This window comes from Triticum aestivum, chromosome 4A (assembly GCF_018294505.1).
Source record: "Triticum aestivum cultivar Chinese Spring chromosome 4A, IWGSC CS RefSeq v2.1, whole genome shotgun sequence".
In the NCBI taxonomy this organism is placed as follows: domain Eukaryota; kingdom Viridiplantae; phylum Streptophyta; class Magnoliopsida; order Poales; family Poaceae; genus Triticum; species Triticum aestivum.
Window position 1 is genome coordinate 20,118,601 of NC_057803.1, and position 18,200 is coordinate 20,136,800.

Genomic DNA, 18,200 nt, shown 5'->3' on the forward strand with positions numbered 1-18,200 from the left:
CAGTGACAAGCGCCATCAGGACCAACACGGCCATGCGTGTGGAAAGTACCTACGCTACGTGTAGTACGTGCACGCATGAGGTGGTGATGAGATGCGTAACTCGGAGACGTGACGGAACGAAACGGCGAGAGACTGATGTGAAGGCAGTGGTTGGCTCTTGAACGCTGATAAGCCATCATGCGGGTGGTTGGGTGCGAGCATGGCCATCTCATCTCATGGTTAAGTCGGTGGATTAGACCGATGGGCGAAATTACCACCAGTACACTCATTTTTTTAGGGTACACTCCTTTTTTTGAGAGAGAGAGAGGAGAAGAAGCAGCAGTACGTACACACTCATACGGCCATACCCGGCCAGCCCACGGGTCCCGGTAAGGGGTGCACGGGCCGCCGCTGCCAGGCCCCGGCTCGGCCCGGCCTCTACCGGCAGCGGGCCCACCATGCTGGGCGCACAGACTGCGAGCCGGATTGTTGCCGCCGCCGCCGCTTGGCCCGGCCGGGCGCGACCCGAGCGAGCGAGCGAGCCACACCCGAACCTCCCAACCAAAGCCGCCTCTACCCTAAAAAAAAAAACAAAGCCGCCTCTCCCTCCACGCGGTGACGCCGGCGGCACCACACCCACAGACACGGCGAGACCACACGGCCCCAGCTCTGGATTTCTCTCTCTATATTATCTCTCCTCTCACTCTCCCCCCCTCTCTCCCTCTCTCCTTTATGGCTCCGGCGCTGCAGAGCCCGCACGCACAGTCCATGACTACTCCGTGCGTGCGTGCGGATTGACTCGCGCGCGCACACAAACGCCACTCCACCCCACCCCCTTCCGTCCGCGTCAGTCCCCCTCGTGCACCGCAGCAGCAGCCAGCGGCATTCAGCGCCGCTCTCGCTCTGCTTTTCTCGCTTTGCTTTCTTCTCCCTCCTGCTGCTCCCCCCTCGCCGGTCACCACCTCCGGCCTGTCCTCGAGCTAGCCTGCCAGGCGCGACACAGACGCCGGACGCTCGGTGGGTGATACGAGATCTGGTGGGCTAGCTGAGCGGAGACGCTCGGCCACCTATGGGCTGGGCGAGCCGGCGCGGCCTCGCCGCGGCGCTCCTCCTCCACCTCCTCTTCCTCGCCGCTGCCCTCGGTAAGACAGCCAGCGACATGCACTTTCTCCGTGTTTCTTCGGCATTATATACAAGGCGAGCTCTAGCTCACACGTACGTGCGCCGCGCATGTGTATGTCTCCTGCAGGTGGGTGCGCCGCGACGAGCCGGAGGAGCGGCAGCAGCGGCGGTAGAGCAGCGCTGGAGCAGTACTCGTGGGAGGACCCTGCGGAGGCGGCGCGGCGGAGGGAGCTGGTGGGCCCGGGCTCGTCGCCGCCGACGTGCCGGAGCCGGTGCGGGCGGTGCCACCCGTGCCGGCCGGTGCACGTGGCCATCCAGCCCGGCGTCAGCTTCCCGCTCGAGTACTACCCGGAGGCCTGGCGCTGCAAGTGCGGCGACAGGCTCTTCATGCCATGACCGCCCGTCCACGGCTCCGTCTGCACATATATGTATGCCCTGATGCTGCTCCCGGCTCGGTCCGCCATTACGGCTGCTTCAGCTCACTCACGGGAGCTAGCTCCTCAAGGCCACGGCTGCCTGCGCGCACAAGGCCAGGAGGTCCAGCACACGCACGGCAACCAGAGGGATCTAGCTAGAGAAGAAGAAGAAGAAGAAGAGGGAGCGGAGCGCAGAGAGATCCATGGAACCATGGAAAGAAACCAAACATGGAGGCTTCCTCCTCGATGTATGTAATAACATTGTTCAGTTCTTGGAGATTTTAACCAGTGTCTTGTCGTCGCGTCCGAAGAGGTGGAGAGATGGATCGAGATTGTTCGTTCACGCTCTCTCTCTCTGGTTCTTCTCCTTGTCGAGTCGCCAAGCCAACTTCCGGTTTTGAGGAGTGATTTTCCGACTAATTTTCGTTAATCTATGATGTATATTTCCTCATGGACAACATCTTCCTCATCATTTTGCTCTGTTCGAGCATGCTTCCTTACGTATAAAAGAGCCAGTATGCCAAACTAGCCACAAAAGACGCTTTGGCCGAGTGGTTAAGGCGTGTGCCTGCTAAGTACATGGGGTTTCCCCGCGAGAGTTCGAATCTCTCAGGCGTCGATTGTTTCCCTCCTTTTTTTTACGCTGGATCTCTCCAAATTTTCACTTCCTGCTACTACACGCGTTTTCCATGTCTGGATGGAGCCTGTAATTGTTCTTGGGATTCCCTGGATCTTGTGGCCAGTTCAATACACCACACCACACCCAAAGAAACAAGAAACAATCTCCCCCATGAAAAAGTTCAGAACAATTTCTTATCCTCACTCCATCCGTTCCAGCACAAGCGCACTCCATGGCAGGGCATGTGCCTCGTAGAGCCGCATATAGTATGAGCGCGTACAGAAAACCATGGCTAGGCCCCCAAAAGATGAGGCGGGAACAGTAGCAGGCATTTCCTCTTCCTAGGAGTGTAGAGCTACAGCTGCAGTGCGCGACGAACAGCCCGAGCTGCATGCCATGGCAGCTGCAGCAGTGCAGCACGAGCCCCTCTCTCTTTTCTTCAGACTCTTTTCTTCACAGGAGCAAGAAACAAAGGAAAAAGCCTGCGCGCGCCTAGTATACAAACGCCACAGCAACAGTGGCCTACGGCACGGTAGGCTTCCCCCCGGCAGTGGAACTAATTTATGCTACTGCTACTCCCAGCTGCCGCTGCTGCTGCTTTGCTCGCGTCAAATCAGCATAAGTTCCCTAGAGAGGAGAGGGGATGAGGAGGCCTGAATGCCCTACTTTGGACGCCATGCATGCCATCCCGTGCCCTTTTTTTACGTGTTTGTTTATGAATTATCGCCGCCCGTCATTTGTTTGCACGCAATACTATACTTAGCCGTAGGCTCAGCTCACACGCAGGCCTATCTACGTGCATGGCTGTAGCTCAATCATCTCTGAATTATGTATGTTGGCGGCAGCGTTCTGCGCCATTCATTCAGGCACGCACGATGAGGCTGCAGGCGTCCCCGGCGAGAGGGGGCAGGCACAGCCTCTGCGCCGAGGGAACAGAAACGGTGGCTTTCCTCCCTATCGCCCCACCTTTTGGTCATTCCGTCCGTGAAAACCTCGTCTCTTTCCTCGGGAGAGGGGGAGAGGCCTGGGAATTTGGCATGAACCTCGTTCCTTTCCTACAGTGTCTCTGAGCTGAGCTGAGCTGAGCTGGGGTGAGCTAGCTGGGGATGAGATGTGTGATTTTCTTGGAGCTGTTTCTCCCGCGTGAAAATTTTCCGGGGGCCGGCGTACTAACTCCTGTCAGTGATGGAGACCGAGCCATGTCCCTGAACATTTTTTAAAGCCCATGGAGCCGGCCAGGGATGGTGGATTGGTGGTGGCACATGAGTCCCGATAAAAGGTGATCCAGCCCCGGGCATCCTCGAATTCATTCTTTTATGGCTCCTACATGCGTTCAACTAATAGTAATTCCATGACTTGATCTGACGGGAGCACTGCTAATAAGCTCAGCTCAGCTGTCGGCTGTCTCTCTCATGCACGAATCTGGCCGCCCAAATTTCACCGGATTCTTATCTGGAATTAGCTTACTGAAAAGGATGCGTTGTTGGGCTGCTTGCATCATATAAGTGGATGCTGGTAGATTTCTTCCATTGTTATAAATGAAATGCTGTTGGGAAGCAGGAACATCTGTCCTCCTCTTGTGAGATCTTTGTGCTCCTCCAGTTTCTCTCTAAAATATATATAGAGGACATGATTGGAGCACGGCTCCTTTCTGTGTGCAGTTTTTCGTCGTCAGAAACGCAAAGAGTGTCGTCCCCGTCGACGTCGTCGCAGGGTGCCACCTGCTCCCCCCTGCGAAAGCTTTAGCTTGGCTTCAGCACTGTGTCTACCAATAGTATCCTCGGGAGCGCGGTCGCTTGCTCTCGCAGCAAAGCTAGTGGTGGTTTCGCTCGCCTCCACGCGGAACAGATGAGCGACGCAGCAGCGTAACTGTATGACTGAATCAGATCAAACACAAAGCAGAGACGAGCAAGCGTTTCGCCTGCACGCAGACGCAAAGATTCGCCAGGGCCGAGGCGTTGTACGTGCGTGCGACGCAAGCAAGCACAGTGAGAATCTCTGAATCTGCAGATCATGGCGGCCCTGTCAGATGTTCATTGTGTCGCTAAGCAGTGGCGGATTAGGCGCAGGTAACCACGCGAGATGATATTTTGCTTGGTGAGGCAGAGTGTTTTCAGTAGCAGTTGATCCAGCCCATGGCTCTGGTGTGCTGATTGCTGAATATCGCCGGCAGCCAAGCCAAGGCTTTGGGTGCACGCCATTTGCTCACGAAAATTTGCTCGCACCTACTTCCTTCGTTCCAAAATAGATGACTCAATTTTGTACTAACTTTAGTATAAAGTTAGTATAAAGTTGGTTCATCTATTTTGAAACGGAGGGAGTAGCAATTACCGCGTCCCGCTTTGTTAGTTTTCCAAGCGAACTACATTCAACATTTATCTTACCCAAAACTTCCACTCATGAACAAACAAAACAAAATCAGAGTGGGAATGGAATCGAAGGCAGCATATTTCAAATTTTTTTTAGAGAAATGAGGGGTACCATTCATGTATAATGTTCACAGGGATACAAATTGCTAGAATGTCCTAGGTGGACACATGCCATACCTAAAAAAAAGCCACACATGCCAACCCACTTATCGATTTTGTTTTTCACAACTGACATTTCACTAGTTAACTCATTCATGGCCCAAGTACCAATTGACAAGGCAGCTATGAAGGCCCACGATAAGGAATGGTTGGTGGTGAGGGAAACCAAGCACTTCATAGCTTGTTCTTTCATTTTTCCGGCCCAGTACTAATACTGCAGATTGTAATAATCTCTAAAAGTAGGAGTACTAGATGCGCGAGCATGTGGGTCTGAGTTGAAAAATAAATTGAAAGATCATGGACAAGAATGTGGAAGCATTCAATACCGGCTAAATTAAAAGTTTTTGCTTTGAGGCTTGCGCGCCAAAGCTTACCCGCTGCAGATGTTGGCACCGACTAGTGTTTGCAGCATTTGTGGCTGGAGCGAGGATTCGTGGAGTGCAGAATGGCTTGATGTGTTTGGGTACTGGTCGATGAAGAACTTCTATGATAAACCGAGGAGCTGCGGTGAGCCAAATGCTAGAAGCTGGTTGTTCGAGATGGATGATTTCCTATCCAGTACAGATAATGTGAAGATGATTACTGCCCTGTGGGCAGTCTGGAAGGCAAGGCGAGATATCATACATGAAGATGTTTATCAGAGCCCTTTTGAAACATGCAATTTTATAACACATTTGTTGCATGAGGTGGGCTTGATCGATTCAGCAGAACAGAGAGGTCAGCAGGAGAGGCAGCCAAAGGGTGCTGTGAAAGGTAATGTTGATGCTGCATTGTCATATGAGAACAACAGGTGCTCGGCTGCAGCTATTTTTCGTGCTGATGATGGTACCTACCTGGGGGCTTCGGCATTCGCTATGGAGACTGTTTACGGTCCAGTTTGTGTTGAGGTAATGGCGTGCCGCGAAGGGCTGTGCTTGATGCAGGACCTAAATCTGTATAAGGCTGTTATAGCCTCTGATTCTACGGGGGTTGTTAGAAGTATCTATGAAGGAAGCAGAGGAGAGGAAGTCATGATCTTAACCGAAGTCACGCGCAAGCTGGAGGTTCTACGAGATGTTTCCTTCAAACATGAAACAAGGGTCTACAATGTAGATGCTCATAATATTGCTAGAATGTCTAGTTTTATTAAAATCTAAAGGAAGTACCATGTAGATTTTTTATGATGAAAAATATCAAACTTCTTTTTGCTTTGTTCTATTTATAGAGCATAGGATTCTGTCATTGAGGAAATCGACATCACAAATAAGAACATGAAAAGTTTCAGCCACCCAACAATCAAATAGACAATCGGTTTATTTAATATTATAGAATTATTCACAGAGACAGTTTATTCCATTTTCACACTAAATCATCAATTCTCGCACCGTAGAAGAATCAACAAGTGCAAAACAAATACTGCAGCAGCGACATACACCCAACAAAGTACATCTCTAACGGGCTAAAAGCTCTACCCTGTCCGTGAACAAATACTCCCTCTAGTGTTATACCGTGGTATAAACCATCCTCTGTTCATGTCGCCTGACCCATGGCCAGTGAGGCCAATATCAGCAGAGGAAGTAGAATTTGCCGCAAAACAGATCCTGCAAATGATGTAACAAAGGGGCGATGACAGTAAATTCACCCGTACGTACGACCGATGCAGATGTCGAGACATATCTGAAGGAAGCCTTTTATACCTGGAACAGGTGCATTGCAATTGTTTGAAACACTTGCAGAGCCAGCTGGTGGTGCTGTAGAATTGGAGTTTGTGGATGGTAGGATCCCGATGGCTGCGCAATCCGCTCCGTAAGAACCTGAAATGATGCCAGGAGTTAGATGTGAGATGCGTGGTTTTGCTGTACAGATGGGAAGTTGCTTGTGTCCATATGATCTTACAGTCTTGAAAACAAGGCATTGTAGTCATGTTCAGAACATTGCTGAAGCCCTCCTTGCACTCGCAGTGGTAGCTGAGCCCCGTGGCGTTCTTGCATGTGCCCCCCGAACCACAGTAAGCTAAGTCACAAGCTGTAAAAAGGATTGTACACATAGAGATCAATAAACATGACTACAGATTAAATGAAAACAACATGAGCACAAAATGTACAAATAGGAAAACAAGCAGCGGTAAAGGTGCAGTAGTTACGGTCTGCCGAGACGGAGACATTTTTGGGTGAAGGCGCCGGTGTTGGGGCTGAATTGTCGTTAGAGCATGAGCGATCAATGGTACCTGCAGGGATATGCTCTTGTTGGTTATGTGGGATGATATAAGCAAAACTCTGTAATATTTTGTGTGCAGATAATATTGATTAATTTCTGTGCATTGGATTAGTATACACAAGTGTTCCTTCAGGTGTAGGAAGAAACATACTGAAACACAAGAACCCTGAAGAGGGCACTTTTGATTGAAAAGAAAATCTGAAGATGACACGAAGGCAGAAGCATTTAAAAGTAACTTATCCCTATTCTGACCGATAGACATGCATGTTAAAGATTTAAGACCCATGCCTGTCTGTTTCAACAATAGAGACAGCAAACAGAATTGAGAAACTGCGATTACTACGCGTTTTGGTGGACCAATGAGATTTATGTACATGTGGACTTTCAATGCCTAAAAATCGACTTTATTCAGACTGAAAAGTGGACATCCTTTTGGAGTACAAAATGGACTTCGTGACTCTGCAAGTCCACATCACAATGTATTCGAGATGCATATAAACCATCCAGAGTTCTGGCGCAGTTCAGATTGCTGAAATATTCTACTTTCCTGAGAACTAATTTTACAACAAAACAAGAATATGTATTCAGAAGCTAATCGTGGGTCAGAATTCAGAAAAGTTGCTGACAGATTAGGCATCCCAGGACGTAGGTGTTATGCAGTTACGCACCGTCACCGGTACAACAAACAATTCCGGCATTTCTGGGCTGGCCTGGCTGCCCATTGATGGAGGAAGAGAAAGGACGTATACGCAAGAGGAGCGCGCACTTACAGTTGGGGATGACGCAGGGCAGGAACCTGAGGCTGTCGCCGACGTGCATCTGCTTCCACCCGGGCTCGCAGTCGCACCTGTACCCCGGGAGGCCCGTGGTCACCGTGCAGTTCCCCTTCCCGCAGGCCACCGCCTTGCATAGCGACCCTGCTCGCGTCGGCCACACAACCCCAGGTCAGAAACCACGGCCAAGCTCGTAGTAATTGACATCGCCGGCGGCGTTGGGAGAAGCGCGCGGGGAGACTTACCCATGACGGGGGCGAGGAGGGGGCTGAGAGGGGAGAAGAAGTCGGCGGCGGCAGGCCTGGCGGTGATGGCCAGGAGGAGGAGGAGGAGCACCAGCGCGGCGCCGCCGGCGAGTCGTCTCATCTTGGTTTCTTGGTTTCTCTCTCGACTCTGCTGCAGCCGCAAGTACCGCCGACTAGTACTGCTCTGCTGCTGCCCGTTGGTGTTTCCGGTCTCTGCGCTCCCGTGTGTGTGTGGGTGGTTGTTATGATGGAGCTTAAAGAGGCGGATGGATGTGTACAGTTAGTTGGTAGGGAGATGAGGAGGTTTTATGGGGGCTTCCAATATTGACTTAGCAGCGAGGAGCCAAGCAAAGTCAAGGTGGGTTCCCTTCCAGATGGCGCGCTCCCGGATACTTTTCAAATGTATTGTCTTCTGTTTTTCGTAAACTATTGTTCAAATTAGTGACTATAGCTTGATGGATATGGAAATAGTTTTGTTATTTTCAAAAAAGCTACGGGAGTATTTAGCCCAGTTCGCGGTAAACATAGTGACAAACGAATATCCAACGGTTAGGAATGTCCATCATGTGAAATCGCACGGCTAGGAACACTCAATTCGTGAGAGGGCGGATGCTGTTTTATACTATTCTTAACTAAGAAGACAATAATTTTTTTATTTAATTAGCGAAAAACGGACCGACTCGTCCACATTGACAGCATAGAGCACTTTGGCCAACCTGGCTACCGATGAGAATGTCCCGGCGTTACCGAGAAGAAAAACACCCGTCAAGAGTGCATACGAGTGTCGTCGTCTCACTCCAAATTCAATTTACCGTAGAGCACCATCAACAAACCGCTATTCGCGAACTACATGGATCTTGACGTCGACACATGACAATAGTCAAACACACACCAGCATGAGATGGCTCCGACTTTGATGGTGAGCTTCACAAGAGAAATATGCAAAGTCAGATGCAGATCGAGTTCTTCACAAATGACCACCAAAAGAAAAAAACGTGCATACATTTAATGGACATGGTTGGATGGCCACTTACGTATCCATGTCCCACAACGTGTCCGCGAACTGATAGCGAGCCCGACTTGAGAAACATTGTTGGAGATGCCCTAACCCCCTGATGTATCACATTTCGGCCGCATCACCCACTCACCCCTAAAAACCAGAATGTTAATCGCGCAAACTTCGTAATACCAGAGAAAACACCCTCTCTGTTGTTCTCTTTGTCTTGCACTCCGGCACGGCGACCTCAGAGGCTTCCCCTACCTCCTCGACTGCCCAAATCATATCCCCGCTGTAGTCGTTATTCTTCATCCCCGTCGGGGGCTCGAGGTCGACCTTGTCTGCACACAAAGTCTTTGCGCCTTCACAGAGCTCTGATGTGCCCCTACCCGTTCCTCACAGCGCACAACATCATCGACATGTGCCTTCACACATCGTTTTGCTTCCACCCTCCTTTTCCTCGGCGGCTGCAGACACAACACATGGTAGCATCGCAAGCTATGGTGGAGATGTACGACTCAACAACCAAAGGCCGGCCTCTAGAATCCTCGCCGGAAGAGGAAGCGTGATTGCCAGGGCCGTGCACCTGTGTTTCATTCTTTATTTGTAAAAAGCGAGCAAAAGCTTTTTTTCATGAAAGCGCGACCAGGTAACCCCTATGCCGACGTTGATGCCGAAGCTGGAGGCGGTGAGAAGGACTCGACGGGTGACGGGCGGTGATGCGTCTGCCTCCTCGCCAGCGAGGTGGTTGCCGTGCGCGAGAGGCAAGCGTGGGGGTCTTAGAGCAACTCCAACATTTTTCTTAGAAAGCATGATGTAAATTTTAGGAAAAACAATTCCCGAGAGCTACTTTTGTCATATCTTGTAGAGTAAACTTCTTCCTCTAATCCCAGCAAAAAAAAACTTCTTCCTCTAAAATATGTTTTTTATTTTATTTTTCTTTAACTAAAACTAGATAATGGCCTAGGGTCTGCCATTCAGTAACACGTGTGATGGCCTCCGATGAGACAGTGCGGTTGCGGCTGGCGACAAGCGGTGTGGTGATGCGGGGCAGTCGGGTGGTGGCTCCACAACACATCAGCATGATAGGCAGTGGCAGTGTAGCTGCATTATGATGGGGCCGACGACTCGTCAACGGCGTGGTGGTGTTCCGATGGGCAGTGGCTGTGCGATGAAGTTGCGGGAGGTTATTTTACCGCCAAAAGTTTACGGGAAGCAAAACTTTTCCTACACCAAGGGGAAGTTGTGGTCAAGTTGATAGGATCCTGTAAATTTATCCACGTTTTGGGATCCGTTGGAACTTTGTGTGTTGGAGTTGTCCTAGCGCGCTTGGACAACTCATTGGCGGCGACGGAGATCGGCGCACGGCCCTGGGTGAGGTGCACGGCGGCGACCTTGAGCCATCCTGAGCCCAGGTTCGGGTGCGAGACGAGGCTGAGAGCATACAAATCGGTGTTTCTACTGTGTGTTACCGAGTGCGTTTCCAGCCGGAACAGTCGATCGAATCGACCCGCGTACGTGCGCGTCTAGTCAGTACTCCAGGCCAGGCAACCAAAGCCAGGTCCAGATGTACACGGACAGCAACACCGGCCTGTGAAACATCTGGAACCACTCTTGTAGAAGTACGCGACGAGCCGGGCCACCGGCGCTCCTCCCGTGGACCGACACGGCAAAACCGGTGCGGCGTCGTCCGTCGACGCGGGCAGCCCCGCGAGTGAGAAAATTACATCTACAGTAACTGAGCTTGACTCTAGGGTTCACTTTGATCACTGTATTCATGAAATCGCAAGTTACGGTCACCGGGCTCGCTGAACCGGGTCACTATACGGTAACCCATACCGTTTCGGCTCGTATCACGTGCACGTGGACGAATTTGACAAAAAAAAACGCTTGGACTTGCCAGCTATACAGGACACGTCGAGGGTTTCTTCATCCTCTCCCCTCCCCTGTCGATTCCCACCTCGTTCCCCTCATCCGACTACTAAATCCCTAGCGCAATCTCTCATCCTCTCCCATGTCGCTTGGATCCAACAGTTGCATCCTCTGCTCCCATGTCCGACGTGTGTAGCTCATCGGGGGCCGGTGCGGGTTGGCTTCCTTTGATTCAATGCCCTGATTGCAAGATTCGCCAGATTAGGAGGTTTGAGTCCACCACTGAAAAGCATCCTGGGTGGATCTTGTACAAGTGTATGAATCATAAGGTTAGTACAAGAACATTGACTGGATGTTGTTCTTCATTTGATTTTTATATTTGTTTTTGATTTGATTTTGAGATTTGTTCTTGATTTTGTGAAATAGGTAGGGAAGAAACCTTGCAACTTTTGGCACTGGGAAGGTAGTTACATTGATTATTTGAAGGTAAATGGACATCTGAGAGGTGAATCTGTGGATAGTAAAGTAGTAGAGATGAAGAAAAAGAAAAACACGACATAAGTGGATCATGAAGATATGATGAAGATGTTGCTGCTGCTAAAATCACTTTCAGGAGATGTTACAGACTTGGTTGCTATAATGAAGATAGCAGTTGTACTGCTATTTGCAATTCTCTTTGTGTTAGTGTTAGTTCTAGTTAGGATGTGATTGTTGTCAATGTTGGCAATTTCTAAGTAAGAAGGAGACTTTTGTGTTGTTTGATGTCAGTGGTAATAGAAACCTTTGTGCCAATAATATTTGTGGAGACAACTTTGCTGTTGGAGATTAGAAAAGTGAAAAATGTTATTATATGGCATGAACTGATGAGACATTTCGCATTTGATAACATGCATTTGACTGTTGAACACTGACAAGAAGGAACAAGACTGAAATTTGAAAATTTGCAGTTGATAACACATAACAGTACTGAACTGAACATGCATTTTACTATTGAACAAATGAAGAACATGAATTTGATAACACCATTTCTTTAGCATAACAGAAACTGGTCATTCATAGCTCCTTGATAACACACATAAGTATTTCAAAAGCATACAGTACTAAAAGGTTCACAATTTAGCATGTCTTAACATTTAGAAATTGCAAAATACTTCATCCATTACATTAAATGGTCATTCAGGACCTGAATTCATCAAACATGTTAACTTTCTTGTGCTTATTTGTTGCAGCAGCTGCTTTTTTCTGCAGTGCAACAATTTTCTTTGCTTCTGCTTCTGCTTTCTTCTCTTCTGCAGCTCTCTTCTTTGCCTCCAGTAGTTCTTGTTTTTTAGCTGCTGTTGCAAGCTTCTTGGCCTCAAGTTCCTGCTCTCTCTTTTTTCTTGCCTCTGCTTTGAAAGCTTATTTTTCTTGAGCTTTTTGGCCTTTTCAGCTTGTTTCTTGGCAAGGGATTCACCTGCTTTTTGCAAAGCAGCAACTTCCCTTTGTGCTAGGATTTCAGCACACCTCTTTTCATGCAATATTTCATTGGCTTGCTGCTTGGCCTCCCTCGTCACTTCAACTCTAGCTGCAAGATTTCCTAATCTTGTTGCAGTGCTGCTGCCTACAGATGGCATTGCAGCTCTAGCTTCTTTGAGGAAAGAGCTTTCAGGCAATGGTCCTGGCACCTTTCTTTTCCTTGGTTTAGGAGCCTGTAACAGTAGTGAAACATGAGATGTATTTCATATCAAGATCATATTTTTAACAAGGTTCAATGGACATACCCCATTTCTCATGATTTCCATCATTGAATGTGGATGAAGAGCTCCAATTGGAGGCATGTCATGTTCCTGTGTGACAACAGGCTCCTCACTTGCCTGTGTCATTGATGGTCCAGGTGCTTGTTCTTGTGTTGTAGCCTACACATTTGCAACAAGGTAAAATGGATGTATCGAGCACTGAAATATTAGCCAGAAGCTAAAATGGATGCATCGAGTGTTGGAAATATGCCCTAGAGGCAATAATAAAAGTATTATTATTATATTTCCTTGTTCATGATAATTGTCTTTTATTCATGCTATAACTGTATTATCCGGAAATCGTAATACACGTGTGAATACATAGACCACAATATGTCCCTAGTGAGCCTCTAGTTGACTAGCTCGTTGTGATCAACAGATAGTCATGGTTTCCTGGCTATGGACATTGGATGTCGTTGATAACGGGATCACATCATTAGGAGAATGATGTGATGGACAAGACCCAATCCTAAGCCTAGCACAAAGATCGTGTAGTTCGTATGCTAGAGCTTTGCCAATGTCAAGTATCTCTTCTTTTGACCATGAGATCGTGTAACTCCTGGATACCGTAGGAATGCTTTGGGTGTATCAAACGTCACAACGTAACTGGGTGACTATAAAGGTGCACTACAGGTATCTCCGAAAGTATCTATTGTTTTATACGGATCGAGACTGGGATTTGTCACTCCGTGTAAACGGAGAGGTATCTCTGGGCCCACTCGGTAGGACATCATCATATGCGCAATGTGACCAAGGAGTTGATCACGGGATGATGTGTTACGGAACGAGTAAAGTGACTTGCCGGTAACGAGATTGAACAAGGTATTGGATACCGACGATCGAATCTCGGGCAAGTAACATACCGATAGACAAAGGGAATTGAATACGGGATTGATTAAGTCCTTGACATCGTGGTTCATCCGATGAGATCATCGTGGAACATGTGGGAGCCAACATGGGTATCCAGATCCCGCTGTTGGTTATTGACCAGAGAGCGTCTCGGTCATGTCTACATGTCTCCCGAACCCGTAGGGTCTACACACTTAAGGTTCGATGACGCTAGGGTTATAAAGGAAGCTTGTATGTGGTTACCGAATGTTGTTCAGAGTCCCGGATGAGATCCCGGACGTCACGAGGAGTTCCGGAATGGTCCGGAGGTAAAGATTTATATATAGGAAGTCCTGTTTCGGCCATCGGGACAAGTTTCGGGGTCATCGGTATTGTACCGGGACCACCGGAAGGGTCCCGGGGGCCCACCGGGTGGGGCCACCTGCCCCGGGGGGCCACATGGGCTGTAGGGGGTGCGCCTTGGCCTACATGGGCCAAGGGCACCAGCCCCAAGAGGCCCATGCGCAAGGAAACTTGGAGAGGGAAGAGTCCTAAAGGGGGAAGGCACCTCCGAGGTGCCTTGGGGAGGATGGACTCCTCCCCATCCTTAGCCGCACCCCTTCCTTGGAGGAGGGGGCAAGGCTGCGCCCTCCCCCTCTCCCTTGGCCCTATATATAGTGGGGAAAAGGAGGAGCAATCATACCTAAGGCCTTTGGTTGCCTCCCTCTCCCTCCCGTGACACATCTCCTCTCCCGTAGGTGCTCGGCGAAGCCCTGCAGGATTGCCACGCTCCTCCATCACCACCACGCCGTTGTGCTGCTGCTGGATGGAGTCTTCCTCAACCTCTCCCTCTCTCCTTGCTGGATCAAGGCGTGGGAGACATCGTCGAGCTGTACGTGTGTTGAACGCGGAGGTGCCGTCCGTTCGGCACTTGGTCATCGGTGATCTGAATCACGACGAGTACGACTCCATCAACCCCGTTCACTTGAACGCTTCCGCTTAGCGATCTACAAGGGTATGTAGATGCACTCCCCTTTCCACTCGTTGCTGGTCTCTCCATAGATAGATCTTGGTGTTGCGTAGGAAATTTTTTGAATTTCTACTACGTTCCCCAACAGAGGTATCAGAGCCAGGTTTATTGCGTAGATTCTTTGCACGAGTAGAACACAAAGTAGTTGTGGGCGTTGATGTTGTTCAATATGCTTACCGTTACTAGTCCAATCTTGTTTCGACGGTATTGTGGGATGAAGCGGCCCGGACCGACCTTACACGTACTCTTACGTGAGACAGGTTCCACCGATTGACATGCACTTGGTGCATAAGGTGGCTAGCGGGTGCCAGTCTCTCCCACTTTAGTCGGAACGGATTCGATGAAAAGGGTCCTTATGAAGGGTAAATAGCAATTGGCATATCACGTTGTGGTTTTGCGTAGGTAAGAAACGTTCTTGCTAGAAACCCATAGCAGCCACGTAAAACATGCAAACAACAATTAGAGGACGTCTAACTTGTTTTTGCAGGGTATGCTATGTGATGTGATATGGCCAAAAGGATGTGATGAATGATATATGTGATGTATGAGATTGATCATGTTCTTGTAATAGGATTCACGACTTGCATGTCGATGAGTATGACAACCGGCAGGAGCCATAGGAGTTGTCTTTATTTATTGTATGACCTGCGTGTCATTGAAGAACACCATGTAAACTACTTTACTTTATTGCTAAACGCGTTAGTCATAGAAGTAGAAGTAGTCGTTGGCGTGACAACTTCATGAAGACACGATGATGGAGATCATGATGATGGAGATCATGGTGTCATGCCGGTGACGATGATGATCATGGAGCCCCGAAGATGAAGATCAAAAGGAGCAAAATGATATTGGCCATATCATGTCACTATTTGATTGCATGTGATGTTTATCATGTTTATGCATCTTGTTTACTTAGGACGACGGTAGTAAATAAGATGATCCCTTACAACAATCTCAAGAAGTGTTCTCCCCTAACTGTGCACCGTTGCTACAGTTCGTCGCTTCTAAGCACCACATGATGATCGGGTGTGATGGATTCTTACGTTCACATACAACGGGTGTAAGACAGATTTACACAGCAATACACTTAGGGTTAACTTGACGAGCCTAGCATGTACAGACATGGCCTCGGAACACGGAGACCGAAAGGTCGAGCATGAGTCGTATGGTAGATACGATCAACATGAAGATGTTCACCGATGATAACTAGTCCGTCTCACGTGATGATCGGACACGGGCTAGTTGACTCGGATCATGTAATCACTTAGATGACTAGAGGGATGTCTATCTGAGTGGGAGTTCATAAGATGAACTTAATTATCCTGAACATAGTCAAAAGACCTTTTTGCAAATTATGTCGTAGTTCACGCTATAGTTCTACTGTTTTAGTTATGTTCCTAGAGAAAATATAGTTGAAAGTTGATAGTAGCGATTATGCGATCAGTAGAAAGCTTATGTCCTTAATGCACCGCTCAGTGTGCTGAACCCCAAACCTCGTCTGTGGATGTTGTGAACATCGAACATACACGTTTTGATAACTACGTGATAGTTCAGTTAAATGGTTTAAGTAGAGGCACCAAAGACGTTTTCGAAACATCGCGGAACATATGAGATGTTTCGAAGGCTGAAATTGAGATTTCAGGCTCGTGCCCACGTCAAGAGGTATAAGACCTCCGACGATTTTCTTAGCCTGCAAACTAAGGAGAGAAGCTCAATTGTTGAGCTTGTGCTCAGATTGTCTGAGTGCAACAATCACTTGAATCAAGTGGGAGTTAATCTTCCAGATGAAATAGTGATAGTTCCTCCGAAGTCATTACCACCAAGCTGCTAGAGCTTCGTGATGAACTATAATATATCAAGGACATATATGATGATCCTTGAGATATTCGCGATGTTTGACTCCGCGAAAGTAGAAATCAAAAGGGAGCATCAATCGTTGATGGTTAGTAAAACCACTAGTTTCAAAAGGGGCAAGGGCAAGAAGGGATACTTCATGAAACGGCAAATCAGCTGCTGCTCTAGTGAAGAAACCCAAGGTAAAACCCAAACCCGAGACTAAGTGCTTCTGCAATAAGGGGAACAACCACTAGAGCAGAATTACCCTAGATACTTGGTAGATAAGAAGGCTGGCAAGGTCGATAGAAGTATATTGGATATACATTGTGTTAATGTGTACTTTGCTAGTACTCCTAGTAGCACCAGGGTATTAGATACCGGTTCGGTTGCTAAGTGTTAGTAACTCGAAACAAAAGGCTACGGAATAAACGGAGACTAGCTAAAGGTGAGCTGACGATATGTGTTGGAAGTTTTTCCAAGCTTGATATGATCAAGCATCGCACGCTCCCTCTACCATCGAGATTTGGTGTTTGCGTTGAGCATAGACATGATTGGATTATGTCTATCGCAATACGGTTATTCATTTAAAGAGAATAATGGTTACTCTATTTATTTGAATAATACCTTCAATGGTCTTGCACCTAAAATGAATGATTCATTGAAATCTCGATCGTAGTGATACACATGTTCATGCCAAAAGATATAAGATAGTAATGATAGTACCACTTACTTGTGGCACTGCCATGTAAGTCATAATGGTATAAAACGCATGAAGAAGCTCCATGTTGATGGATCTTTGGACTCACTCGTTTTGAAAAGTTTGAGACATGCGAACCATGTCTATTGGTGTATACGCATGAAGAAACTCCATACAGATGGACCGTTCGGACTCACTTGATTTTGAATCACTTGAGATATGCAAATCATACCACATAGGCAAGATGACTGAAAAGCCTCGGTTTCAATAAGATGGAACAAGATAGCAACTTGTTGGAAGTAACACATTTTGATGTGTGCAGTCCAATGAGTGCTGAGGCATGCAGTGAATATCGTTATGTTCTTACTTCACAGATGATTCGAGTAGATGTTGAGAATATTTACTTGATGAAACACAAGTCTGAATTATTGAATGGTTCAAGTAATTTCAGAGTGAAGTAGAAGATCATTGTGACAAGAGAATAAAATGTCTATGATACGATCATAGAGATGAATATCTGAGTTACGAGTTTTGGCACACAATTAAGACATTGTGGAAATTGTTTCGCAATTAATACCGCCTGGAACACCATAGTGTGATGGTGTGTCCGAACATCATAGTTGCACCCTATTAGATATGGTGCGTACCATGATGTCTCTTATCGAATTACCACTATTGTTCATGGGATAGGCATTAGAGACAACCACATTCAATTTAAATAGGGCACCACGTAATTCCGATGAGATGACACCGTATGAATTATGGTTTAGAGAAACCTAAGTTGTCGTTTCTTAAAAGTTTGGGGCTGCGACGCTTATATGAAAAAGTTTCAGGTTGATAAGCTCGAACCCAATGCAGATAAAATGCATCTTCATAGGAAACCCAAAACAGTTGGGTATACCTCCTAATTCAGATCCGAAAGCAATATGGATTGTTTCTTGAATCGGGTCCTTTCTCGAGGAAAGGTTTCTCTCGAAAGAGTTGAGTGGGAGGATGGTGGAGACTTGATGAGGTTATTGAACCGTCTCTTCAACTAGTGTGTGGCAGGGCACAGGAAGTTGTTCCTGTGGCACCTACACCAATTGAAGTGGAAGCTTATGATATTGATCATGAAACTTCGGATCAAGTCACTACCAAACCTCGTAGGACGACAAGGACACGTACTACTTTGGAGTGGTACGGTGATCCTGTCTTGGAAGTCATGTTGCTAGACAACAATGAACCTACGAACTATGGAGAAGCAATGGTGAGCCCGGATTCCGATAAATGGCTCGAGGCCATAAAATC

The 18,200-nt window shown here is 47.8% G+C and overlaps 2 protein-coding genes and 1 non-coding gene across 3 annotated transcripts; 2 read left to right on the forward strand and 1 right to left on the reverse strand.

The window, feature by feature from the left end:
- The first annotated feature begins 697 nt into the window (after positions 1 to 697).
- LOC123081604 (EPIDERMAL PATTERNING FACTOR-like protein 4) lies at positions 698 to 1,811 on the forward strand. The gene is made up of 2 exons (XM_044504152.1): positions 698 to 1,121; positions 1,229 to 1,811. The coding sequence occupies exons 1-2, from the start codon at positions 1,049 to 1,051 to the stop codon at positions 1,495 to 1,497; spliced, it is 342 nt and encodes a 113-aa protein (XP_044360087.1). The 5' UTR covers positions 698 to 1,048; the 3' UTR covers positions 1,498 to 1,811.
- A 243-nt stretch (positions 1,812 to 2,054) lies between these two features.
- TRNAS-GCU (transfer RNA serine (anticodon GCU)) lies at positions 2,055 to 2,136 on the forward strand. The gene has a single exon. It is a non-coding gene; the product is annotated as a tRNA-Ser (tRNA).
- Positions 2,137 to 5,944: 3,808 nt separating this feature from the next.
- On the reverse strand, positions 5,945 to 8,157 carry LOC123081605 (neurogenic locus notch homolog protein 1). The gene is made up of 6 exons (XM_044504153.1): positions 7,879 to 8,157; positions 7,631 to 7,777; positions 6,787 to 6,870; positions 6,540 to 6,668; positions 6,341 to 6,457; positions 5,945 to 6,244 (listed from the first exon to the last, which is right to left on the reverse strand). The coding sequence occupies exons 1-6, from the start codon at positions 7,997 to 7,999 to the stop codon at positions 6,174 to 6,176; spliced, it is 669 nt and encodes a 222-aa protein (XP_044360088.1). The 5' UTR covers positions 8,000 to 8,157; the 3' UTR covers positions 5,945 to 6,173.
- Between the last annotated feature and the right edge of the window lie 10,043 nt (positions 8,158 to 18,200).